The sequence below is a fragment of the Talpa occidentalis genome, unplaced genomic scaffold (genome assembly GCF_014898055.3).
Source record: "Talpa occidentalis isolate TD23 unplaced genomic scaffold, MPIMG_talOcc4v2.1 talOcc4.17, whole genome shotgun sequence".
NCBI classification, from domain to species: domain Eukaryota; kingdom Metazoa; phylum Chordata; class Mammalia; order Eulipotyphla; family Talpidae; genus Talpa; species Talpa occidentalis.
Window position 1 is genome coordinate 20,305,147 of NW_023601754.1, and position 27,880 is coordinate 20,333,026.

At 49.6% G+C, this 27,880-nt stretch overlaps 1 protein-coding gene across 1 annotated transcript in view; it reads right to left on the reverse strand.

Moving 5' to 3' along the window:
- Positions 1–27,880, reverse strand: part of COTL1 (coactosin like F-actin binding protein 1) — a 40,863-nt gene that overhangs the window by 8,070 nt on the left and 4,913 nt on the right. The window contains exon 3 of the mRNA XM_037516269.2: positions 10,333–10,490. Coding sequence (XP_037372166.1) covers positions 10,333–10,490 — 158 coding nt within the window. The remainder of the gene's footprint in view (positions 1–10,332; positions 10,491–27,880) is intronic.

The window sequence follows — 27,880 nt, forward strand, 5'->3', positions numbered from 1 at the left end:
ACTTTTTGAGAAAGCAGGGAGGAGAGGTGAGCTGAGTTGTAAGCCAAAGACGAGAGCTCTTGCAATTCGTTCTTCCAACAAATACATGCTCACAGAACATTTACTCAATACCATACTCTTTCCCAGCAAGTGGGTAGTCAAAATTCTGGTACTTAGGGGTCTCCATGAGTCTGAGAGCAGAAAAAAAGGGAGGGGAAGCTCTCACACCATGAAGGAAGCAGTCGATGGCTCTGGGTCCTGGTCTCTACCTCTGTGCAAGAGGGTTGGACAGAGCGTTCCCCAGCCCTTTTCACACCAGCCACTCATGGATTTGTATCTAAGCCTCTGTGCAAGTGGGACAAAGTTCCACCTCAGATGCGGAATTCAGGGGGGCAGAGGACAAGTGGTACAGAAAAGCCAACTTTGGGACCACAGAATGGCTTGCAAATGGAAGGTGTATGTTAGCTTCAAGCTCATCCTTGCCCAAATGCAGGGATAGAATCTCTCCTCCCACCGCTGTGTGACGATGGGGGGGGGGGGTAAGTGGGTGAGACACATGCTGGCCACAATAGTGCCTCTTTACCCCAAGTGGGCGAAGATCAATTCTAGAGCAAAGACCCAGGAGTGCTGAAGAAAAGCGGCCTCCTGCACCCTCCGGGGAACAGGAGCCAGATGACAATGCTTGGCATGAAGCCTGCTGGGCATGGGACTGTCAACCCCACCTGGGCCTCCTCATTTCCCCTCCTACAACCATTCTAAAGCACTTCAGAGAGCAAGATTTTAAAAGTCCTTCCAGAGAGGTATAATTGACTCAAAAAAGAACAGGTTCTTATAACTGGCATGAGTCATCAATGACAGGGGGAAAAACAAACATCAAAATGGTATGGTCCAGCATTTGACAGATTTTGGGGACAAAGACATCTGCGTCACCATCGCTGTTCAGAAATGACATGACCCCACTGCACTTCAAGATATGCATCTCAGCAAATGGTCAAGGGAGGCATGCAGCTACATTTCAAGTGGGTGAGGGTAATCTTCAACACGGGTGGATAGGCAGGAAGCTGTGCCATCCTTGCGCAGGCGACCAAAACCATATAGGCACTGTGGTCTATATTCCTGGAATCCTCACCCTGTGCAGGGCCCCCCACCTCTTTTAGCATTCGGGCAACTGCCTACTCTCTGACCTCTGTTGTCCTGAATTTTGACTACGGCTACATGCAGCTCAGGGATGGTAAGAATATGGGAGACATACTCCTCTCTCCTGCATCCATAGCAGGCATCCCAAAGAAAGCATCTCTCACACTGAGTTCAGACTTAACCTCAGAATCCTTCCTAACCTAGAGCTCCAACATGCCGGGGCTATTGATCAACTGACATGCAAGATTAAACCCACAGTTATCTCTAAAACATCTGTTTGCTCAAAACTATGTCCAGCTTTTCTTGTTCCCAGCCACACCCTCCTTTGGGAATGTCTCCCAAAGAAATAATTCAACGGAATTTTGTTAAAGAATACAACACACAAACTCACATATGTTCATTGTCAGTAAATACCAGACTGTTTTCACTTTCCAACAAAAGCAGAATAAATAAGCAAGCAGAATTGCCACTGAATATACTTCATATACATCAGGCACTTAATATACACAATATTATTTCATTTTCATAGCCATGCCATGAGTTAGATATGACCATCCCAAATTTTCACAGGCAAAAGCTGAAGGTCAGGGAAGTAAAGGAGCCAGCAAAGGGTCACACACAAGGAAAGCTCAGGGGTTGGGGCTGAACAAACCCAAACTGACCTCCACAGCCAGGTCTTTACCAGGAGGGTGCGCTCCCACGCATGTGCACACAAGTACATGCGTAAACTCCATTCACTGAGCTCAGGCCGAGAAAATGATGAAAATTGAAAACTTATTTACTCTACTATGATTTGTAAAAGCAGGGACCGTGGGGGCAATTAGCAGGTCATTGAAATGGAGGACTGTGGCTGATCATTATTTAATTCCTGAATCTGAACATTTCTCAAACCCACCATGCCCTGGGATAAGCCACCACCATGGGGGTGAAAATGGAGATCTGTGGAAGGGAATCTCAAAAGGCAGAATGTCCAGGGGCAAAGGATAACAAGAATTGGGCAGAAGTGGGGGCAAGGCCCAAGAAGGGAAGAGAAATAGGAAGAAAACATTGGAAAGAGATGTAGAGAGCAGGCAGCTTCCATCCCAATATGCAGCACAGGGTATGCATTTCACACACAAGGAATATCAGGATCAGCTCCGGGCTCTTGCAGTTAAGACCTGGAGCATTCTAATTGGGCGTCCCCATAGCAGGGAGACTGCATACTCCGGACAGTGTTAAAGATCAGGCATGGGGTGTCAGGCATGGGGGGCAATCAGGCAGGAAACATGCCAAGGATGGTTGGTCCAGGCTGGGATCCATCTGAGGTTGTGTGAAGGGCACCCAGCCCCAGGGCACTGGGCAGAGCTCTGTGCTTCCATTTACATCCCAGGCTCAACCCAGCGTATGGGTGTCTCCTTTCTCCTAAGTACTTTTACTTCTCAGAAGCTGGAGCAGGAGCTGGCTGCAGGGCTTCCCACTGGCTCCCCGCCATCTGGCTTTGGTTTGGACATTCACCTTGGCTTAAGGACATGCCCTTTCTAAGTCTTGGTTTTCTCATCTGAATACTGGGAGCAGGCACAGCAACTGGCTCACGGATGAGCCAGGTGACATGCCAATACTCAGCTGGCACCCTGTTCACAGGCTGCTTGAGAACTATTTATTTTTAATCAGGTGGTCTGAGTTTTAAATATTTGGCATGAACATCAAAAAGCCCCGTGCTTGAGCCCAGGCACAGGTGTGGCTTTGAAAAAAATTAAAGGCTTCTCCATGAACCACAGGCTTGAAGAGGTGTAAACACGCCCCATGAAAACAGATGGCTGAAAGCCTTTGGAGGGCGATCCTCCAGAGAGCCAGTGGCAACTGATGCTCTGCAAGGGGGAGCAGTAGCTCCCCACATTCAGCTCCCCACATGCAGCTTGAACTGCAAAAGCAGCAGCTCTGGAGATTCCAGTCCACCCCCAAGCCCTTCCCTGCATGTAACTAGTCCCCACAATTTAATTCAACCCAAAGAAAATTATTGAACAGGTATTAGCTTTTGACTTAGGAATATCCAAAGAACAAGATATATCTAGAATCTATCTGAATAGACTTCTTCAACTTTTAGCACCTGTTTTAATGCTTTTCTAGGCACAAGGGTTATTGCTTAATCAAGATGAATTATAATTCAAGGAATCCAGACCAGAGTGGAAACAGATAAAGAAACAATTCATTCTGAAGGATACTGGAAGGAGAACGGGGTAAAAAGTAGGGCTCTAAAGGATGAATAGGAGTTTACCACTCACCAAAATGGAGAAACCCTTTTCACACCGATTGCTTTGCTTTGATCCTTCCAACCGCTCTGTGAAAAATAGCATTGCCTCTTCCCTGAGTGAAAACAGACTCCAGAGATAAAGTGACTTGTCCAAGATCCTCAAGCCAAGAGTTGATGAAGCTGCAATGTCATCTTGGATCTCACTTTCCCTCTAACCCCAAGCCCTGCTCTTTTCATTTGACATAGCATTTTTTTTTCTTAATAAGTTCAAGTAATGACATCCAGTGATCAGTTAAAAAAAAGAAAAGTTTCCATCATCAAGGAACATTTGAGAACTGATAAATGTAAAAGGTTTCCTGCCAAACGATCCAAGTGAGCCTGAAAAAGTAAAGTCTCTAGAAGGCCTATGGCCCCAGAACATCTTTCCTGGTGCTGGAGGGCTCTGGGGGATGTGATGGTGTAGGGCGTTGGGACCATGCGGTCCTGGCTGCAGACAGAGCTCCACCGCGCGCAGGCTCTGGACAGAGCACTTGACTTACCCAGGCGCTCACCTAGGAAGTGGAAATAGTGGGCCAGCCATGTAGTGAGCCCAGCCATGTAGTGAGAAGTTCTCAAAAGCATCAGACACGTGGACACTGCTATTACTGTATTCCCCTGCTGGCACATTAAAGTGCCCCTGGAGGAGCATTGGGTACATCTGTCCTGGAGGATGGGAAGAGGGCCAGAATTTAAGGCAACCCTGCTCCTGGGGCTTAGATGAGGACTACATGCTCAGCTTCCCGCCATCCCTAACACATGTGTCCTGCCAGCCTCTACTTCTCCCAGAGGAAATCGCTGCCATCCTCTCTCCCCACCCTGAAAGCTAAGATGTGCCTTCTGGGTATTAGACTTGTGAGCTTTTGCATGGGGTTAAAAACAAAATAAAAGCATCTGGTGACTAAGCCAGTAGGGGCAAAGCAAGCCCGATGCATCACTGACGGATGCTGCTCTGTCTCAAGACGCCTGACCCGCCCAGCATGGGCACAACCCTCACAGTGGCATCGTCCACATCATCCACAGAGGTGCCAGAACAGGAAGGTGTTTTGCCCCAGGCACCAACTGGGCAAGTCTGTGCAGCAGACGACAGCGGGGACTAAAGCACCATGTGTGCTGTCCACTGGGCACATTCATGGGTTCAAGTCCAGGTGTCCCTGTCACCCAGCAGCCTCTGCTGCCCGTGGCCCTGCTGGCCTGTGTCCAGTTGTGCATCCTCCTGACCCCACTCCCCAGTCATAGAGGCAATTCCACTTCTCAGTGTGTGACTCTGAAAAAAGGCTAACAGACCTGACTTTTAACTCCTCGGGGCTCCAGGCCCACTGTGCTGCTCATTAGCTTGTTAATTAGGACAAGTCCTGTCACTGCTCTGGGCCTCAGTTTCCCTGTATGCCAATGCACCTGTGTGGTAGAGCCAGGTGAGGTGTGACTCTTTGATGCCAGCACTTCCCGAGTTGCTGACAGTCATGACTCTGGGATAAGCCCTCTTCAAGAAAGTCAGGCAAAGGCCTCCCTGGTGGTGCAGGGGTTAAAAGTCTCAGCACTACCAAGCTATCATCAGCCACTGCAGCACGAGTTTGATCCAGGGCCAGGGAGCTACCCACATGGCACAGCACCTCTCCTGTCTCACCCACCGCGCCCCTTGGCAGTGTATTTCAATAGATACACCTGTTCTGCTCCCCACTTTTCCTCTGGTGAATCCTCTCACGCACCCCCACAACTCTGGCCTGTACCCCAGTTCTTGCATGCATAAATTTAAAAATACATACATTAAAAAGAAAAAAAAGATAACCAGGTAAAGTGGTTCAACAAGAGTCTCGGCCCATGGCTCAACGTGTGGGTCTACCATCTCCTAAGAAAAGAACCCACAGGTACAAAGCCACACATGGCAGAACTGTTGCCAGTGGAAAACTGGGAATAACAGCTACTACTTCCCGGTCTTTACAGAACATACTGTTCTAGCACTTTCTCCATATATGTTGATAAAATCCCCACCACAGTCCTAAGACCTCTGGGGACTGAGGCCCAGAGAGGGTAAGCAATGTGCCCAAGGCCACATAGTACCGGGTGGCGCTGAAAGCAAAACCCAGGTCACCTGGCTCCAAAGGCCAGACCACAGCAGACACTGTCTCTTTGTTGACTAAGTAAAACAGGCTTCCTTGAAAGGTAATAAGCCATCAGAAATGAAGTACTGCATTGTTGAAAAAAATCCCAGAATATGTCAAAACAGAATATGACACAGCAAGTCAACTTATTCCACTCATTTTCTATAAGGAGGACCAGGAAGGGAAGGCAACTGGCCCACTGTCAGGCAGGCAGCAAGTGTCGTAAACATCCATCCTTCTTGACTCCAGTGTCTCCACACCAAGTGACACATTCTGCATTTCCATACAAAGGAAGAGATGTGGGAACAATATGTTTATGACAATGAAAGTCAAGGGTGTGTTAAAAACCTTCAACTAATAGTCAGTCCTTTTATTCTTCACATGGAAATAGTAGCAGAAGCAGCTAGAAAGGTGACTGTCCCAGACATGGAATCCAGGATGACCAGTCTGGAAGGTTCTTCAGGGAACAGCTGCTCTGCATCCCCTGGAACAGAGGGCAACAATCTCAAGTGCAGCATCGGCAGGATTTTAGCCACTGCCCAAAGATCCCATTATGTGGACATAATTGACCCTTTGTAACTTCAATGGCTATTTTTGCAACCATAGTATAAATGTGAGGTCTTGCAGCTTCAGACAAAAAACCTTTTAAAATGCAGAGTGGAAAATGCTAGGGGTGATGGTCAAAACATTCTACTGGACCTGCAGTTCAAGCAGTCTCCCTCCCCTACCCAAGTGGAATCTGTGCTTTTCAGCCACTACCATCTATTTCTTTGAACTGGGATCACACCAGAGCTGTCAATCATGAAACCCCCACCTCCCTCCCAGATGTACATGTGACCCAAGTTGGGCCAATTGTGTCCCTTAAGGGAATGATTGACACTGAGGGAGGAGGTGTCTCTTCCCTGGGGATCAAGACCCAGAAGAACCCCTGCAGTAGGGGGTTCTTTTCTCCTTTTCTCCTGCTATACAAGCTGCCTGAGACCAAACCCAGAGAAAACAGATGAAAGGAAAACACTGCTTGAGTCCTGGATCCAGCCATGCCTAAAGCGAGCAAGCCCTGCGCTTCCCAGTTCTGAGAGCCAGACAATTTCCCTTTGGCTACAACATATTTGAACTCGAACAAGTGAATTATAAGCAATACTCCCAGCTGAGGGTTCCTGTTCCCACCCAAGAATCACATTTCCTCCCATCATCCCCTATCACTGGCCCACTTAACCAAATAGAGAAGAATTCTAGATTGTAAGGAAACTCTGCTGGCTGCTGACGGACACACGATTTCCTTTGGGGGTGATGAGAAAGTTCTGGAACAAGACAATGGTGATAACTGCACAGCCCCAAGTGTAGTAACACCCCTGGATGACACACTTTAGAATAGCTAAAATGATACATTTTATGTTATGGTATCTTGCCACAATTTTTAAAAGGGAAAGGAGATAGGAGCACCTGAAGATCCCACAGACGATGCCCAAGGACACATCTGGCAAACTCTCACTCCATGTACCTTCTCTTGGCTACACCCTGGGTGGCCATGGAGGGGGGCAAGTCAGCAGGAGACCCCCAAAGCTTGTTAGCCATAAAAACCCAAACTAGCCTGGAGAAAAATAGCCTGTTGGTAGAGCAGGTGGTCCTCCAAAGCCAGGGTGTCAGCACTGACAGGGTACAGACAGCAATGGTAACTTTGCTGAATAGAATGTGGAATAAATGCCATTTAGCGAGTATCTACTATCTCCGATGTGTAGTGCCAACCTTTTTGAAGGCCATCAGACAACTCATACCTTTTTAAAGACATCTTCACACCTATAACTCCAGAACCCGCCTTCCTGAAAATGTATTCCAGAGGAATAACTCAGTAGAAGGCAGAAAGGAGCCACGTGCATTTCAATGTTGGTTGGAACTTATTTATAAAAATAAAAATGAATGACAATTCAGGAGCTGATAACAGGGGAACATGTAGTACATTCTAGAGCTCTATGAAACAGGACATTCAATCACCAGAAACACTCCAAGCCACACAATTAATGAAATTATACTAAATGAAAAAACAAGCCAAAAAAGCTACAGACTGGAGCATGATCTGCAGGCTGCAATGAAACTCCAAAGAAGGAGTTTCATAGCAGAGTGGGAGGGAAGATGGAGAAACAGGCCATGATAATGGAGTGGTAGCAATTCTTTCCTAGGATTATATTTTAAATAAAAATTTTACTAACAATTTTAAGTTTACCAAAAAGTTTGAGACAGTAGCACAGCTCCCATGTGCCCTGCACCCCATTTGCACAGTTGTTACCATCTTCATTCCTATGTGACAGGTGTCACGGCTAAGAAGCCAACATTGGATCATTGTTATTAACCAAGCTGCATACGTGGCTCTGAATTTACCAGTTTTTCTATCCCGGGGGCCAATGCAGGATACCACACTGCAGACATGCAGACAGCCTGTGCATGCATACGTGTGTGTGTGTGTGTGTGTGTGTTTTGTTCCTGTTTTTATTTATTTATTTTTAAGATTTATTTATTTTTATACAAGAGCTGGGGTACAAGCCAGAGGCACCGGAGGGTGAGAGGATTCACGAGAGACAGAGCAGGGAGCAGAACAGGCAAACGACCGAAATACACTCCTGAGGGGAGCAGCGGGTGAGACAGGAGAGGTCTGCCGCACCATGTGGGAATCTCCCTGGTTGGCCGGGAATCGAACCTGCGCTGCAGAGGCTGCGGACAGCTCCACAGTGCTGCACTCAACCCACTGCGCCACAGGGGAGGCCCTTTATTTTTTTAAAGGTTTATTTATTGATTTATGCATATAAGAACTGGAGTACAGGCCAGAGGTACGGGGGGTGAGAGGATTCACCAGAGACAGAGTGGGGAACAGAACAGGTGGATTGACTGAAATACACTGCTGAGGGACGTGGCAGGAGAGTCAGGAGAGGTCTGCTGCACCATGTGGGCAGCTCCCTGGCCGGAGATCACACTCATGCTGCAGTGACTGCAGATAGCTTCGTAGGTTGCATCCCAACCCCTTGCACCACCAGGAGGGCCCCTGTTCCTGTTTTTTAAACTCAATGGCTTTTAGTCTATTCACAGAGAAGAGCAACCATCACACAGTCAATTTCAGGACATTTCCAACATCGCACAAAGAAAGAACACCCCTGCCCCTTAGCTGCCACCTCCCAGCCATGGGTTTTGAGAGGGCCTTTTGCAAAATGAAGGGCCCTTTGATAAAGAGATAATTCTCCCTCACTTACCCTTCCCTAGCCATGCCCTTGGTTTATCTTTCCAGAATTCAGATTTCCCTTTTTTTAATTTAAATTTTATTGATTTACAATGTAATATAAATTTGGGGGTTACACCTTCACCTTTGTGTGTGATTAAGCCTCACCTCACCCACCACCAAAGCGCTAGTGGCCTGCCCGCTATCAGATTGTTCTTTTCCTTTCCTCTCCTCCTCCTCTCTGGTAACCACCACATTTCACACAGTCCAAGGGCTATTTTTGCTGTGATCTGTTCGTTCCTTTGCTCTGTTGATAGTCCACATAGGAGAGGAACCATCTGGTAATTGTCTTTCTGACTGATTTTGCTTAGCACCATCCCCTCAAATTCCATCCGTGTTGTCGCAAAAGGCAAGAGCTCATTTTTTTTTTTTTACTAGCTGAGTACGATACATAATTCAGGTTTTCTTTTCTTGGCATGACTCCAGGTCCTGGTCCCAAATGAACCACCTCGGAAGTTTCCCATAGAGTCTGTTTTCATCATGGCCAGAATGAGGGGAAAAAAACCTTTACCATAGAGAATTCCACAAGTATACCCACCTCCTGCTCTTTCCTTTCCGTCTAATAGGGGCTGGGGAATAAGTAGACCTGGGCCATGCTCAGCCACCCAGTCTGTGCCACTGTCTATACAGCCTGATTATTCCATGGCCACCAAATCATCAGTCCTCTGCTGGTCCTCATCAGGTTGACATTTATTCATTTATTCAACAAATGTCATCAGCACCAAGTCAGGCAGTTCAGAGACTCAGTTTTCCCATTGGGTCCCCCGGCCACCAGTGGAAGTCAGCCAGGACTGTCAACCATCCAGCAAATGGTACTGCCATTTTGGTCATCCTCAGTCACCTTCTGCAAAAGCCCCCAGCAGGGGGGCCCTCTCTGGTGGAGTAAGGGGTTAAGTCTCAGCACTATGAAGCTATCCACAGCCACTGCAGCACAAGTTCGATCCCCAGCCAAGGAGGTGATCCACATGGCACAGAAGACCTCTCGTGCCTCGCCCGCTGCTCCCTTCAGCAGTGTATTTCAATAAATCCACCTGTCTGCTCCCCACTCTGTCTCTGATGAATCCTCTCATCCCCCGTTGACTTCTGACCTGTACCCCAGTTCTTGTATGCATAAATAAATAATATAAATCTTTAAAAAAAACCCCATCTGGTTGATACTTAGCCAGTCAACAGTGTTACTACATGCCTACTGTGTGCCCAGCAGCTCAGAGGGGCATGCATGAATTTTCCCACTGGGTCTCCCTGGCCACCAGTGGAATCATTCATGATGATCAACCATTCAATCTGGTGGCTGCCATTTTAGTCATCCCTCCATTTACCGTCCCCAAAATTTGCCTGTCCCCACCCCCACAGGTAGTCTTGTAGATGCCATGTTCCTACTATGTGACAGTCAGGATCCCAAACTCAACTACCTGCCTCTTAGCTTGTACCCTGAAAACAATTTTGGTCACAGTTTACTCGTGGTGCTAGTAGACCAGAGAAGTCACAGACCCAGAAGCCAAACCCAGCCCCTCTGTCCATGCCAGAAAGTGACACTTTGTAGGGTCTGACCCCCTCCCTCAGGCCCTAAGAAAATACAGTACCTGCACAACCTCCTTCACCAGGGTCTTGTCCGTGCCAGTTTTGGCCCGCTGCAGCCCGCTGACATTCTCGCCAATCCAGGTAATGAGCGCGAACTTGGACCTCTTGCTCATGGCATCCCCAGTGGTGAAGCGCACGAAGGCAAACAACCGCACATCATCTGCAGCAAAAAAGAGGGCACCATGCTGGGTTAAACACCCACAACCAAGTCCCCCAGGACAGCCTGAATGCACATCCAGAGCAGCACCACAGCAGCCCTGACCTTGGCCAGCGCGCCCTCCTTTAACCCTGGCTAGGGTGCTGCAGGCTTAGAGACCCGTTCCACAGGGGCAAAGGGAGGTGGCCAGGGCCACCTGACACTCCCCAGGTTGCACAGTTGTTCAAGAGCCTCCTGCCTTTAGATAGCCCAGGCTCCAAGTCTGGATCTCACTGGGAGAGAAGTTTGTTGGTGATTCCTATGGGCAATCTGGGAGGCCCTGCTGGGAACTGGATAGATGGGAAGTAGCGCTGGTGGAAAATGGACTGAGGAGAAGCTCTATGGGGCTGTTCTATGGGGCTCTATGGGGCTCTATGGGGCTCAAGTAGTTCTATGGGGCTGCTCTCGGCCCAGCATCACAGCTGGACGTTCAGCCCTAAAGGAATCTGGACAAGTCCCACCAGGTGTGCTATGCCAGCAACTCTTGTGGGAACAACACTAGGGCTACGTGGCTGTACTGGGCTGCGTATACAAGTCAACTTACTTGCACACTGCCTTTATGATTTTAGAATCTCCAAAGATTCTCCTGCACCACTCCACTGCTCTGCTCTACCAAAACAGTGTGGGAATACGCGTGCACATGTGTTAACGCTGGGGCTGGATCCTTCTTTGGTGGGGGGGCTATCACTGCAGATAGTGAGCAGCATCCCTGGCCTCCACCCACTCAATGCTGGTGTCCTGCCCCCAATCCAAAATGACAGCCCAAACTGTCTCCAGATATGGCCCAGTGTCCCTGGGAAGCAGAGTCGCCGCCAGTTGAAAATCAATTTCTAGACATAGTTTGTGTCCCCGTTTAATCGGAACCCCCTTTGTGTTTTCCACCAAATTCTGTGTTCAAGTCTTCCTCAACTCAATTCTTAAATATTTCCTATTTTAAGGGCAACTTCGAGTGAGACTGCATTTCCGTCCCTACCCGAGATGGCTGGCCCAGAGCCGGCTGTATGTTTTTTGTTATTTGGGTACTAGCCATTCTGCCCAGCTGTGTGATCTCAAAGTGCCTTCAGCGCTGCCTTGAGGCTGTTTCAGGGACCCAGTGATATTGCGGGGCTTCTGAGACATTGTGTGCATTTGTTTGCTCGTGGGTCTCGCTACCACGCAGGTCTCGCTACCATGAAGGCTGATTCAGCAGCTGTGGGATGGGCCCCGGTCTGTGTTTCTAATTACATGATGCTTACGAGGCTGGAAGGACCACTTTTGAAGTTTTTTGATTTAAAAAAAAATCAAGATGGGCCTCCCTGGTGGTGCAAGGGGTTAAAGCACAGCATTGTGCGACACGAGTTCAATCCCCAGCTGGCCAGGCAGCTACCCACACGGCACAGCAGACCTCTCCTGTCTCGTCCACTGCTCCCCTCAGCAGTGTATTTCAGTCAACTCTTCCTGATCTGTTCCCCACTCTGTCTCTGGTGGATCCTCTCACCCTCCACCCTGTACATCTGGCCTGTACCCCAGTTCATAAATAAATAAATATGCATAAATAAATAAATCTTTTTTAAAAAATCAAGATGCCTCACTTCCCACAATCTTTCCAGATGCCCCCATGGATACACAGTGCAGGTTTAGACCAAGATCCCAGGCCACAAGCCCATGGGCCATGATGGAGACGTGTCTGGAGCTGATGAAATCACCCCAGTTACTATCTCTAACCCTGTGCACATCTGGGAACAGCTGCACTGTCTGGTGAATGGCTACCTGCCCCAGAAGGTGAAACCCTGCCATCAGGCAGGATGCCACACAACCTAAAGGAAACATCACAGTGACCATTCGCAGAGGCATCTGCTCTTCACAATGAGGTTGCAAGAGGGTGAGGGTCGACACCAATGTCACCTTCATCAACACCCAGGTCACCATTTGGTAGGTGAGGCTCAGAAGTCCTGGGTTGTGCCCCAGGTAACACATCAGGCCTGACATCGAGTGCCGGCACAGCACTGGCTTGTCTGTTCAGCCCCCTTCCTTTCGGACATTGCCCCAACAGGCCACAGGAGTCTGGTGCCCATCATGGGCCTTGACCAGGGTGGGCGTCCCTGGTGACAAGGAAAGGGGATGGAGAAGAAAGAATAGTCTGGGAGACATTCCTTGTACCACATCCACAGGACTTGGTGACTGCTGGCCATGGGGAGGAAGGAAGGTAGGAGAGACCCAGGGGGAGGAGACCATGTGTGGGTGAGAGCTCCCTCTTTCTCCCCTAGAAGGCTTAATTCCCAAGCATCTGAGCCTCAGCTGCTCATCTGTAAAATGGGATGATTTTGGTTTATCCTTCCGACATTTTTCCCTTATTGAGGTAAAAGTCAACAGAAAATTCACCATCTTAACTACTGCAGCGTACATTCAGGACCTGTAGTATATCCACAGTGTTCTACCACCATCACCACTCTCCAGGTCCAGAACATTTCTATCACCCCCAAAAGAAACCCATACCCATGAGCAGCCACTCGCCTCCACCAGCCCTAGGCAACCACACATTTGCTTTGTCTCTGAATCGCCTGTTCTGGACATCTCCCCAGACGGAATCCCGCACTCTGTGGTCTTGCCTGCTTTCTCTTTCCAAGGCGCGTCCATACTGAGTGTGAGAAGCATATATTCCTTTCTGGCTGAATAACTCCCTAGTGTGACTGTTCAGACTGTTTTCTCTCCCCAGCCAGGAGGAGAACCAGAACTTCCTCCTGCCCAACCAGTTTCAGAACCTTGTCCAGGTTGGGGGCCGAGCAGAGGCTTCAGACCACATGGGCAGACCTGCAGGTTGTTCGTCTCAGACTCACCGGCCTTCTAGGCTGGGCGGGAGCTCTATAGCAAACCCATATGTGCATAATGTGCCTCTTGGGTTTTCCAAAATGTCAGCCATCTGCTGGCCAAACTACTGTCATATAAGCACCAAATAGTCACCAGGAAAACCTTCTGTCCTGCCACAGTCATTTCAATAATGGCAGCCTGTGGTTCTGGAAGGTCCATGAAGGCCAGGTGTCCCATGTCTGGGGTAGCAGGGGCGGGATGTATTGTGCATCTTATTCTGCCAGGTCTGGGGCAGGAACTCAGGACACATGGTTTAATTGGGAGAACACCCTTGCCTCCTGAACAGCCCGAGGAGGTGAGAGGGGCTATGTCCTGAGAGGAGGTGGGGCAGGTCTAAGGGAAGGGAGGCGTGAGGGAGAATCGGAGGTGTACACAGGGGTTGGCCAGAGGGGTGAGCTGAGCTGACTCCACAGGAAGAGTTGGCAAGTGGCTGGAAGGAGGGTTGGGGTCTCCAAAAAAATGGCACCAGCCCAAAGCAACAGCATGTCTCCACGTGCCAGTGATGGGGTGCTTGGGATCCAAGCACAATCACAGGAACCCAAACTTCCAGGCTGGGCAATGTAGAGACAGGAAATAGAGTGGTTGCCATGGAAACAGACTGCCAGTTTTCCTTTGCTCCAGTTGCTTCAGCATGAACCAGTCAGGAGGCAGCCATGGGGCCCCCGCCTCCCCCTCAGGTCAAGGCTGCAATTTAATTAAACACGTTGGGCTGCCCCTTCTTTTCTCCAAATATACTGGCTCCAAACAGCGCACCAACTTCCCAAACACAACCATGCCAGAAAATGCTCGGAGACCAGGGGTTTCTGTCTGCCCCCACTCCAGTATGCACCCCCACATGAGGCTGAGTAGGTTTCAGTTCCTCTGTAGAAGCTGCTGCATTTCTGGGCTCAGCACCCACCTGCAGCCCCACTTCGACTGCAGCTTCGGGGAGAAGTTTTCAGCAGGTTGGCCGGGTGAGTTTTGCACTGATCATGTTGAATCCTCAGGGTCAGGTGATGTGGGGGAGGGGGGGTGAAGTCACCCCTTTTTGGAGACATCCTAAGTGTCTAGCCATGGATATTTGGATAATGCCCAGCCATGGACATTTGGATGAACAGGGCATGGCACATCCATACAATGAAATATTATTCAGCCAGGAAGGAACGGAGCTCAGATCACGCTGTAATGTTATCTGGAGCCCCAACACAGACCCACAGCCACAGCACAGCGCCCACCAGAGTGGACACACCAGGTTGCCTGTGTAGCCCCTGCTCGCATCATTCACAGGCCAATGTGGGCACAGTCACCAACAGGCAGAGCCCACCCTCATCACACGTGCATAATGTGTGTCTCTGTGCACATGTCATGTGTGTGTACTGAAGGTGTACGCATGCATTGTATGTGTGCCCCTATGTGCACCTGTGTGTACACTAAGATAACAAAACTGTCTGGGTGAAGGTTTGTACTTGAGGCTGCTGTCATCCCCAGAGTGCCATGTGGTCCCCTATGGGGTCAATGACACATCTTCTCAGACCTGAGGCTGAAGAGCTGAGGGTACAGCTGTGGATCACCCCCATGGGGGACACCAGGCAGGACTTGATCCCACACTCACACCAGGAGGCAGATACCTGAGCTCCTCTGCTCAGCTGTCCAGCTCTAGCTGTCCACCTTCCACCCAACAGCATCCAGGTACTGAGAACAAGTCCCAGAGTCCACCAGAAACCCAGACTCTCTTGGTACCCACAACCAATTCCTGAACGTCCATGAGCCTGTTTACTCATCTGTAAAGTGGGTCAAATACCCACCTCATCAGGTGAAGATTAAGTGAAAAAAACAGACACAGGGCTATGGCCGATGGGATTGTGGCTCTTTTCTACCCCCACCTCGCCAGCAAAACTGCTCCTCTGAGGTCCATCGCCACCCCTCTGCCAAAAGAGAACAGCCCTGGCTCCCACCTTCTGAGCACCAAGCTCACACTCACCCCTCTGAGTCTTCCTGTAGGCCCTCCTAGACACACACCCAGTCTAAGGCAGGCACTAAATGCATTCCATGAGCCTCTGGCCAAGGCCAGCTACAGTGGCAGGCCCTGGAGGACCCAGCAAAGACCAACAGGCGTCCTGGAGATGACAGAGGACCCGCTCTAGGTGTACACAATGCGCCGATGCTGTTCTGAGTGCTTAAACATGTTTGCACGCGGGACCTCCCTGGTGGCCTAAGGGTTAAGTCTCAGCACTATCCGCATTATGGCCTGAGTTCCATCTCCAGCCAGGCATGGCGCAGCAGACCTCTCCAGTCTCGCCCGCTGCTCCCCTCAGCAGTGTATTTCAGCGGAGCTGCCTGTTCTGCCCCCCACTCTGTCTCTGGGGAATCTTCTCACCCCCCACACATTTGGCCTACTACACCCCTGCTCTTCTACACACACACCAAAAAAAAAAAATTGCATGCTTCTTCCTCCACCCTCTCCCCCCAAGATGAATCAGCATGGCTCACAGTCCCATATCACAGATGAAGAAACTGAGACTCAGAGAGGGGAAATGACAAGGTGCGATCTCCCCCTGTCAGCTGGAAGTTGCCTAAGTCTAGAGCTGCAGTTCTCAGCATGTAGTTTCTTAGAAATGAGAATTCAGAAACTCAGGGAGGAGGGCCTGAACCTCCCCAGGGGGATTCTGATGCCCCAGGGGCTCCAACCACAGATTTAATGAAAACAGAGAGAAGAGGAAAGTGTGGGGCTTTCCACCTGGAGAACTCCTCCAGCCCTGCCAGGATACAGGGAGACAAAGGGTCTCCTGGGCAGAAAAACTAGCACTCAAGGTTCAGCCTCCACCTCTTCCACCTACACACACCCCTTTCATTTTAAGGAAGTGTAGAGGAGCGTGTAGAGGGGCTTCCTGTCTTCTCAGCACGGTCACCTACAGAATGAGAGGCATCTGGCATGGGTCCTGAGCATCTCCCCACCACAGACACCGGGTTTCCCCAGAGACTCTCCCCTACCCGAATCCCACAGACCAAGAAAGCTTCATGGCCTGGGTACAGAGCTCCTTCGGTCACCTCTAGACACCTCTCTGACAATGAGCCACGCTAACTGGGACTCAGTCTTGCACAGCTCCAGCAGAGATGGCCACCAATGACAGGACAAGGTTAAGACTCCGTCCCTGCCAACTGTCAATGCCACCGTTCACGGCCTTCTGGCCAGCACAGGGAGATCCAAGGCAGAACTGATCGCACACTTGGGGTCCCCATTCAGGGTCCCCACTCAGTACTGTGGAAACCTCCCCTTCCTGCCAGGTGAGAGTCGTGTTCAGGAAAAGACCATCCTCCCACGGCATTAACAAATGCTCTGTGAGATCATCACAGGATGATGACAGACTTCCGGTGCAAAGGTGCTCCCGCCACCCAATCCTACTAGCTTGCGGAGCTCATGGGACCCAGAAACCCCTCAGTTCTGCTGGGTTTTCCTTAAGGCTACAGGCTCTTCCTTAACCAAATAGGTCAAATACAGCAATAAGAGGTCACTGATCCTGTCTGGGGCGGAGCAGGTGCTCAGCAAAGGGGGGACTGTCTTTCTGCAGGGTCCCCTCTGCTGTCCCCCTTCACAGGCTTCCCTCTCCCCCTGCTGACTCTGAATTTCCCTTCTTCCTCTGCAGGTTTACCCTCCTCTCTCCTCCTCCTGTCTGTCTTCTTCCTCTCTTCCCTCCTCCTGAGCTAAAGAGGAGGAGAGGGCTCAGGAAGAGAGAAAGGGAAGGTGGAGGAGAGGGTCCCATCACAAGGAACAGAACATCGGAGGAGGCAAAGGAGGATGGGGAGCAGGATCAAGGGGTGAGACGAGGCAGTTCCAGCTAGGAGGGTATAGAAGGGTGGGGAAAGCAGCAGAGAAAGGGGGGATCCCTGAATTACTTCTCTGGAATCCCCGAAGTCATCAGCAGGAACTGCTCCAATATTTCCCCTTGATAAAAATGTCATAAAATCCCCACAACCTCTCAAGGACACGTAATCACCTAAACCTGAAATCTCCCAAGGCTCAGGCAACCATGGAGAGGCAGCTTCTGACCAACGCCGCCCAGAAGCAGCACTGATCATGGCCCTCGCTGTCTCTCAATAGGGGCCCTGTCTTCCCCTGTGCCTGCCCCCCAAAGCCAGACCTGTCTGCAGGACACCCCTCCCCCCAGGATCTGTGAAGGGCCAAGCAGCTGAGATGGGGGTGAGGGCTTTGTCACTTTTGCAAATGCTTTGAAGGTTTTCATTACACATGAAACACATTCGGGGTGTGGAATAATTAGAAGTACAAATGAGCCCAAACAAGGGCCTCACCACCTAAGAGAGCCCTGCCAGCTTCATGGCTTACGGCCTGTCATCTTTTTAGCTACTTTCCCATCCATCTGATTCTTATGCCTCAGAGAGCCAGGCACCCAGCAGGCACCCAGTGATTGCGGGCCAACAGAAAGAAAAGAGAGAGAACTGATCATGTCATCATTTCCACCCAAGCTGAACTTCAGAGCAAAAGGAGAAGATGGGGCGGAAATTGCCCCAGAGCACCAGGGCTGCAGCCGATTCTAGAGCCTTCCTTACCTTATATAGACTCCTAAGAAGTTATGCAAACAAGGCTCAGTAAGGAAGAAAACAACCCACACACTAAAAAAGCTGAGCTGTCAGCTCCCACCCAGAGAGTTCGGGCAGCAGGTTGGAAAGGCAACGGGAAAGAATTCTAACACCCTGCGTCCAGGGCAGGGGAAGCTGGGCAGTAGCCATAGCAACGGCTCCCTCCAGGCAGGCTGCAGATGAAGGGACCCAGGCAGAGTCCAGACAGGGACCTGGTGGAAATGTCATCTGGGACACAGAGGACAGAGGTTTTGCTGGATACAGCAAGGAAGGGAAAGAGAGGCCTGGGGTGAATGGAGCCAGAGTTCCACCCATCCCACCCCAGGGAGAGCTCTCCTTACTGAAAAGCACTCTGCCAGTGGCCCTTTTTCAAAGTGACTGCTACTGTTTCCCCTAATGGATAAAACAAAAAACAAACACAAAACCCTTCCTTGTCCCACTCAAAAGACTTCTAAAATATATTAAAAAGGATCAGAAAGAAGACTCATGAGCCCAAGAGTGAACCCCCTGTCTACATGCTGGTTTAGTCCCACAATGGATTAGCATGATTCAATTTACATGATCCATACCGTATGTGACAGATGTGTAGGTATGTAGTATCTGCGTTGAGTCACACTGGGCATGCTGTTTGCTACTACATGCCACCCATTCCTCAAAGCAGCATATTTCTCAAATGTTTCCTTCCTCATTGAATTTTCATTAAATGCTGAATGACCCAGCTTTCAGGAGCTTGGCAGAACATAAGAAAATGGAGTACAGGACAGCCGGAGGAAAACGAAGCCCTCAGGGGATGGGCTGCTCTGGATACCCAAATTACAACGCCAGCTAAAGGTTTTTCCCCAATGAAAAAGCACCAGAACTTTAAAAAAAAAAAAAAGATTACTTTCACTTCCTTAAAAGGAATTCAGTGTGTCAGGGCAGACTCCACCTTCTGACTTAAAGAACAGCAGCTAGAACCAGTTCTTGGAGGTTGTGAGTAGATGATGTCAGATGATTTTCAGATGATTTCAGTAGATGGACAGTGAGACACTCCAGGCCACTGAAGGATTTGGGGGTCTCTGTGCCTGAGCACTAAATGTCCCTGGTGTACTGGCCTCTGCATCCTTGTATCTGCTTTTTGTAGCTGTGCTGTTACTTCCAGTGCTATCAGTTAGTCATTTGACAAACACTGACAATCTACAGTCCAGGGACTTTTGCTGAACAAGACACAAGTCTCCCCTTCATAAATACACAGTCCAGCAGGACAAAGTGTGTGAATAGAGGGGAGTTAGCACTAGAGCAACATGTTATCACAGAGCACAGGGAACCTCAAAGAAGGAAATGAACTCTGCCTGGGGAGCGGGGGCAGGGAGTGCTGAGGATAGGTTTCACAGAGGAGTTAATATTTGATCTAGGTCTTCCAGGATGCCCTGATCTCATCCAGCTAATGGGGTAAGGATGAAGTGGGCTTGTGTGAACAGCCTGGGGGATGGATTTGGACAGAACTCTACAGACAAACCAGTTACCATGGGTAAATTCAAAATCACCTTCCTCCACCAGCCCTCTTCTCAATTTATGACTTGCTGCCAGCAAGAGGGGCAGGCAATCAGGCAATGATCATGCCAGTAGAATGTGTAAAGTAAAGGTTCAAAGGCTCCTATGACTCACCCACCCCTGCACCTGGAGCACAAGGACCCTGTCTCCTCTCACAGGGCAAGTGTCTGCCACACTGTTCTTGCTCAAGAAACTTCTCTTGACTTCTGCAGCCACTCAGAAGCTTTTTAGTCCTCAACTGTTCCCAATTCTCACTGCATTCAGCACAGCAGGAGGTGCCATTTTATGACTAAAACCAATGTCCTTCCCTAATTTTAGAGGTGTTCCCCATTCCCAACAGGGGTGAATAGGTACTAATCAGATGCAGACCTACAGGTAACAATGGACTGGCCTTGACAAATTCACTCTTCAAATGGAAGTGTGTGGGAAGGCAGACCTCCAGTGCCAAGTCTCCAGAACCTGCATGATGTGACTTCTCTTCTGTCCTATATGCTCACGACACCAGGGATGGGGCCTCAGGGGTGAAGCAAACTCTGACTCACTCCTGAGGGAGCCAGGAGACTGGCTCTGCCTCTGTCCACTGTGTGACTGTGACCCCAGGGATCCCCCTCTCTGATCTCTTTCTCTGAGAGGGAAGTGATGGCTTCTCCAGCTCTGTCCCAGAACCTTGGGTGATGGGGACAGAACCCCTGGGCAGTTTCCATCCCTGGGACTCTCAAACTTAACCACACATTATGGCTGATTCACATGTTCAAGGTTCATCCTTTCTGTGGCTCGAGAACTTTCCTCTTGAATGACTGAAGAACTTCCTGCTCTAGGGATGCACTTCATTTTGTCTATCCAGGCATCACTTGATGCACATTTGGGTGGTTCCCATGTTTTGGCTACTGTGATTAAGGCTGGTAACACTCACGAGAGAGTGTTGGTGTAGACCTGTGTTCTCATTGCTACTGGGTGGATGCTAAGGTGTTGGAATTGCTGGGTCATGAAGCAACTCTATGCTCAGCCTTTTCAGAAACTGCCAGGCTGTCTTCCACCATCCTTCTCCCCCCACATCCTCTCCACTGCAGGGTGTGAGTGGCCCAATTCTCTTCCTCCTTGCACAGGTCCCCCCACCCCCATCCCTGTTCCTGTGAACTGAGAGTCCACCAGATTTTGATTTGCATTTCTCTACTCACTCACGAGGTTGACCATCTTTTCTGGCCATCTGCACACCTTCTTTGGAGATATGGGTATTCAAATCCCTCGCCCATTTTTAATCAGGTTGTTGCTTGCTACTGTTGAGTTGTAAGAGCTTTTTATATATTACACACCATTACTGGATATATGATTTGAGGGCCTCTCCTCAGCTGGGTCCACTCCTTTCCCCAGGAATGCATGTCTATCTCCTTCTGATTCTGGTCCTCCCTTAGGGACACCTCTCTTGAGGCCTCCCTGCCCACCCTGGCTCCTGGTGGCCTTCCCCTCGTTTCTAACCCATTGCCTCATTTCATCTTTGTGACACTCTTATTGTGCTGAAATCACATTTGCTGACTTATCTCTTCTGCTCTGCCCACAGAATGTAAGTTCTGTGCCTTAGATAACTCAGCTTCCTCAGTCCAGACTGCCAGGCTCATGGTAAGTCCTCCTTGACACTTGTTGGAGAAGAGAAGGGCCTCCCCAGTGGCCCAGCGGGTTAAGTGCCGCGCTGTGAAGCTGTCCGCAGCCTCTGCAGTGCAGGTTCGATCCCAGCCGCCCAGTGAGAATCCCACATGGCGCGGCAGACCTCTCCTGTCTTGCCCGCTGCTCCCCTCAGCAGTATATTTCGTCAGTCTGCCTGTTCTGTTCCCTTCTCTGTCTCTGATGAATCCTCTCACCCTCCAGAACATCTGTGCCCTCCAGCTCTTGTATAAAAATAAATAAATCTTTGAAAAAAAAAAAGAAGAGAAGCCAAACACATCCCAGTCCCAGGCGGTGAGGGGGAGGCCATGAAATCAGCCCTCCTCTGTGGAGCAGGGCCCATAGAGACTGTAATTGTTTGGTTCACACAGGCGCCTGGCTCATTTCACACACACACCCCAGAAGCCCCAGTGTGACCCAGAGAGGCCCCCCAGTCTGCCTGAGGCGGCAGCTTCCTTCATTTGCAAACCATGAACAATAGACTGCACTTCACAGGCCGCTAGAGTCACAGCCAAAAAAGGGAAGAAAACTACTTTCGGGTCAGATCAGATGACCCCTGAGACATCCTTTCAGACAAAAGTAGCAAAGTCTGAGTTTGTCTGGAGGAGGGCCAGGGCCCTTGGATCACACGGAAAGCTGTTCCCCAGACATCTCGCAGGTTGTCTCTCATCATGAGGCAAAAAAACTACCTGTGAACACCCCCATGCAAGGTGCCACTGGCCCAGGTCCAGGCGGAGGTGGTCCCCAGGCTTCCAGGAGCAGGCCTGCTGGCGGTCTGCCTCCCTTCTTGTAAAAGAATCTCAGCTATACAGTTGGGCCACCATGAGTGTTGGAGACCTTGTCCTAGTCTGTGAACACGTGGCCTGAGAGGGGAAGGGATGCCCAGGACCTGTGAGGGAACGCTCTGCCTCCGTGCCCCCTGGCATGCATGGTGCCTGTCCCTGTGGAAAAGAGAGCTTGCAAAAACACCTCACTTTCTTCATAAATTAGCTCTGAAACTACCCTGGAAGAAAAGGGGAGCTGCACCCGCTTGTAGGGCTCAGGGAGCTGATTGTCACATTTTCCCTACTCCATCCTGTAAAAGTCACATTGGAGTTTGAAGTCAGCTGTGGTGGGAATATTTAAACCACAGAAATATGCAAATGCTACAAATCTCATTGATTTATACTCTAGAGTGGCTCCTTGAAAAATCATAATAAACATTTAGAGGGCTTCGCCTAATCCCAGGCACTGTTCCAAAAGCTTCCGTTATGAAATCGGTTCCTCTCCAAACCCTGCAAGGATGCTTTTTCCTGTCCCCCCCCCCAATTTCCAGTTGAGGACACTGGGGCACAGTGGGGTGAAATGACTTGCCCAAGGTCACACAGCTCATAAATAGAAGAGCTGAGATCTGAACCCAGAAGGTCTGAGTTATCCTCTTCAGCAGGAATTAAAGGTACGATGAGGGCCTCCCTGGTGGCGCTATGGGTTGAGCACAGCTCTGTGAAGCTGTCTGCAGCCTCTGCAGCGTGAGTTCAATCCCTGGGCAGGGAGTAACCCACATGGTCAGCAGACCTCTCCTGACTCGCCCGCTGCTCCCCTCAGCAGTGTATTTCAGTGGACCTGCCTGTTCTGTTCCCTGCTCTGTCTCTGGTGAATCCTCTCACCTCCTGCACCTCTGACCTGTACCCCAGTTCTTGTATGCATAAATAAATAAATCTTTAAAAAAAAATAAAGGTATGATGAGCTGGCACTGGCAGGAATGCCCATCATCCAAGCTTCAAGTCCATACAAGGGAGTGGCATACCCACAGGGGAAAAGAGACAGGGGTGGGGACACTCCACTGAGGATTCCACCACTGGGGAGACCCAGTTCTTCTTTCCAGGACCTTGCATTAGAGTTGAGGAAACAGATACACTTAAGCACCAAGCAATGTGGTCGTGAGGCACCATAAAGGCAAGGAGAGCAGCGGGGACATTTACAGAGGGCTTTGAGAGGTGTAGACAAGTCCTCCAAGAAAGCAAAACAGATGAGGGCAGTGCAGGAAGAGGGGAGGCACAGGGAACAGGAGGGCAGGGCAGCATAGTGCAGGGGGAAAACTAGAGCCTCAGACACATTTCTGAGTTCAATGTCCGCTTCTCCCACTGACTGTGTATCTCATGCCAGAGACTTGGTCACTCCCAGGAAACCATCCAGTCTCACACCAGTACAATGGGAGTAACTCCCACTGAAAGGGGTCATTGTACTCAAGACTCTCAGAGACAGAGAAGCCAGATGAGCCACTTGAAGCACCGGACACCTGAGGTATCAGAATCAAGTGTGGGGCACGTGCATTTGAACCTGTTGGACAAAAGGTTCTTTGGGGGACAGGGCACAGGAGTTAATGTGCCATTTACAAAGTTACCTCTGGCCTAGACTGCCAGCCGTCAGCCACAGGCTTGGCAATCAGGAGGTGCCCAGCAACCGTCCTGGAGAAGCAAAGGCCAACACTCAAGGGTGGAACCCTAGGAAACACCCACACTTAAGGAGCAAGAAGGGAAAAGAGAACCAGCAGAAGGAAGTGAGAACAAGTGATAACAGACATAAAAGGAGAACCAGTGCAGGCGAAGCACAGCAGCAGAGGAAGGGGACACGAGAGTCTCAGTAGGCAGCGGGCACTGACGCGTGGTGGAGGGAGGGAAGTAGAATAAAGGCAAAGAAACAGCCACTCAGTTTGACAACCAGGAGATGGGGTGCCATGCTTTGGATATGGGGAGCACCACTGAGGAGGAAAATCTGAGAAAGTGAAGAAAAGGTGGGAGGCAGCAGGTGGGGCTGACATCTAAACAACCGCAAGCAAGGCTTTCAAAAGTTTGTACTAACACCAGCGCAAACACTCAACTAAATTCAACTAATATCTATTAAGCATTTTTTCTGAACAAAGGACACACAACCCATCGGGAACCTTCCCCACGGGAGATGTGGCCACAAACACAACAGTAAGCACAAATGTCACCAAAATGCCATTTAACAGGCACTGTCACAAAGCCCGTGCACCCAGTGACACAAAGAAGTCATGTGATGTGGCTCAGGCAACAGGTGTGCGGAGAAAGACAAAGGGAAACTGGATATTACAAGAAACATTCAAGGTAAAGGCTCAACAGCCAGTCAGGGTGCCCCTTAAATATCAGAACCTAACATTGTTTCTGGAACAAAGCGGTGCTCAGTGTTTGTTGACTGCATGACTGACTGGCTCTCTGATATTTCCCGTTCCCTTAGACTCAGACAATTTATCTCCTGCCCTTCAAACCCATATTTCTAGGGGAGAAAATCCAAGGACAGAACACAATAGACAGACTGCCAATTGTGTGTGTGTGTGTGTGTGTTGCGCAACTAAGGCACAGAACCACAGACAGGAAGAGCATCTGTCTCTTTTGTGTCCCCAAGCCCCTTCTTTCAGTAATGACAGATTCTCTCCTTTACCAAACTCCAATCAGGCTCGTTTGAGTTCTTCTTTTTATTTTCAAAGAATTGTTCCTGTATTGTAAGATTTTTATTTTATTTATTTATGCATAGAAGAACTGGGGGGTAGGCCAGAGGTGGAGGGGTGGGGAGCATTCACCAGAGACAGAGTAGGGAGCAGAACAGGCAGCTCCACTGAAATACGCTGCTGAGGGGAGCTGCGGGTGAGACAGGCGAGGTCTGCTGTGCCATGTGGGTCAGCTCCCTCCCTGGCCAGGGATTGAACTCAGGCCACTTTGTTGTGGGATGGCCATTGCCTTGATAGTGCTAAGACTTAACCCAGAGGCCACGAGGGAGGCCCTCTTCTGAGTACTTTTTCAACTAGGTCTTGACTTTTGGATTTCTGTGCTCTTCTCTGCATTATCTGATTTTAGCAAGAATCTTGTTGAGTTGGTTTAGCCAGAACCACCCTCCGTACTCCAGCCACAATAACCCTATATATCTCAGCAGGTTCTTGTCCTCACCGCACCCCACCCCTCAGGTGATGTCTGATGGCCCTGGCCTGAACTCAGCAAGAATCCTGCTAAGTTGGTTTAGTCAAAAGCCCCCTAGCCCTGATGTTTCCTGGCAGTGACTGTCCATCCGCAGACCCTCACGTGATCCTTGCCTAAGCATTCCTACTCTTCCCGGTGTTCGGACTTGAGTGCAATCTCACTCTCCTGCTCAAAACTCCCACTGAGTGGCTCCCATACGGGGCTGCAGTCCCTGTGAATACAGTCAGTTCTATAAATATCGGACGAATAATTTTTTCTTTAATAGTAAATGTACCCCCATACCCCTTTGGCACTATCCGATGCCGCTATCTGTCCCTGGCAGGGCTGACCATCACCAAGAGGCATTGCCCAGATCTATATTAAAGTATTTTGTCTTCCCTGGGAACAGAATACCCAGAAAAAGGGGCTGTGGGAGAGAAGGCAAGTGTAGGTCAATCCCTTCCTCAAACACCTGTGCTGAGTGACCCAGCAGGCTCTCCTGATTCACCTCCCATGATAGAGGTCTCACTACCTCCAGGGGACAGCCCAGTGGATAGTTCTTCCTCAGGTCAACCCAAAATCTGGGTTTGGTGTTTGGTTCTCTTCAACCACATAGGGCTGGGTTGGGGTGGGGGTGGGGGGCAATGCTGAAGAAGTCACACCATCCCCGTGACAATCCCACAAACATCTGAAGAAGACATTTATGGGCCCGGCGGTGTCTCTGCTCCAGGTCAGATTTCCTGGAGGAAATGTCCTCAGTCAGTTCTCAGATGAGAGGTTTTGAATCCCTTGCCCAGCCTGGATTCTCCTCTCCTAGCTTGTTCCCAGCTGTCTATCCTGGGACGGTAGCCAGAACTCTTTCAGGTGGAAATATAAAGAACCCACTCAAACTGGCTTAAAATTTTTAATTGGCTTGTGAAGGTAAACAGTCTAAGGAGAAAGCTTCAGTTATGGCTGGAGCTAAGAATTTAAACTGTGACATCTGGTCTGCAGCCCATCTTTGGCTCTGTTCCTGAGTTCTCAGATGGGCTCTCTCTACTAATGGTGGATGGGCCCTGGAAGCACCAGCCTGTCCTAATGCTTCTAAGTCTTAACCCCAAAGAGATAAAAGGACTCTCTCCTAACAAGTCTGTTCAAATTCCCAAGGAGGAATCTGATTAGCTTCACTTAAGTCACATGGGCCCAACCCTGAACCAATCAACTAACAGATGAGATGGCTTACCCTAAATGGTCAAAGCTGGGTCATATGTCCACCCAGAGAGGTGGGGCAGAGTTGGCCACAATGGAACTATGTCTGCTGAGCACAATTATTAGGAAATGGGAGAGAGAAGTTCCCCCAAAGAATGGGAGGCTGGATACACAACATCAACCCACATATTTCTCTGTGAGTGATGTTTTGAGGTTCACCCAAGCATCATGGGAATATCATCTGCCACCCCCAACCATCATCCAGCCAACATCACAGGACATCTGCTCCAAATCAAGCTACATGCTGACACTGCCTTGCATGGATGACCTTGTCTGGTGACCCCTGAAGACATCAAGTTTATTCAATCTCTCCATTCACAGGCAACACCTTCCAAGAAGGTGCTCCGTGAACAATGGCCCCATTCACTACACTACCACAACAGCCACTGCGCTAGAGCTGTAGGTGTGTCTCATCAATTGACATACCTCATTGTCTCATCTCACACCAGGCCTGTGCCCATGCCATCACTATCCCCATCTTACTAACAAGGAAACAGAGGATCTGGGAGACCTGTCCAAGGTCATGTAGCACATGAAGGCTATAGGTTGAGGCAAGACACCCTGGCCCCACCTTCAATTTTTAAGCGATCGACTCTATCAACATTCTTAAGCGAGAGACTCTAAAATCTGCACCAATAGAAACCTGGACTCATTCCCAGATGCCTAGATTCCTAGTTAAACAATGTTACATTTATATGAGAGAGCATTATGTAGCCATTTTAAAGGCTGGGCAATGACACTAAAAAGTCAGCTCAGTGAGGACAGGAACCCTCTACTTCTGTCCATGCCCTATATGTATCTAGGCAGTGTCCTGCGGAGTGGCCACTCATGTCTATTGAATGGATGGATGGATGGATGGATGGACGATGGATGGATGAATGGATGAACAGAGAAGGAATGAACAAAAGGGCGAATAAGCTGATTTCTGAGTGGGAAAACTGTATCTGAACTATATCTGTTCTTATTTTCTTCTTTTTTTTTTTTTTTAAACATTTTTTTATTTTTTATTTTTTTTAAGAGGCATGTATTTTTATTTATTTATGATTTTTATTTACTTGTTTGCTTGTTTTGTTTATACATGCACTGGGTACAGTAAGAAGCGCGGGAGGGTGAGAGAATTCACCAGAGCCAGAGCGGGGAGCAGAGCAGGCAGAAGGACCGAAGTACACTGCTGAGGGGAGCAGCGGGCGGCAGGAGAGGTCTGCGCGCCATGTGGGACCCTCCTCTGGTGGCCGGGGAGCAGCCGGGGATCGAACCGGCGCCACAGAGGCCGTGGGCAGCTTCGCAACCCAGTGCTCAACCGCTGCGCCACCGGGGAGGCCCTTATTTTCTTCTTTTTTGCTTAGTCTTGCTTTCTGAATATTCTATAAAGCACATGTATTGTTTGTAAGGTACAAAACTAAAATGGGTCTTCATAGTCAGCTCAACTCACTACCTCATCACATCTACATGACTTATAAGCGCTTTCTGCTACAATCAGAGAGACCACGTGTCCAGCCAGTCTGGCAAATGGCTCCTTTCCCATGGCCTTTGCCAGCT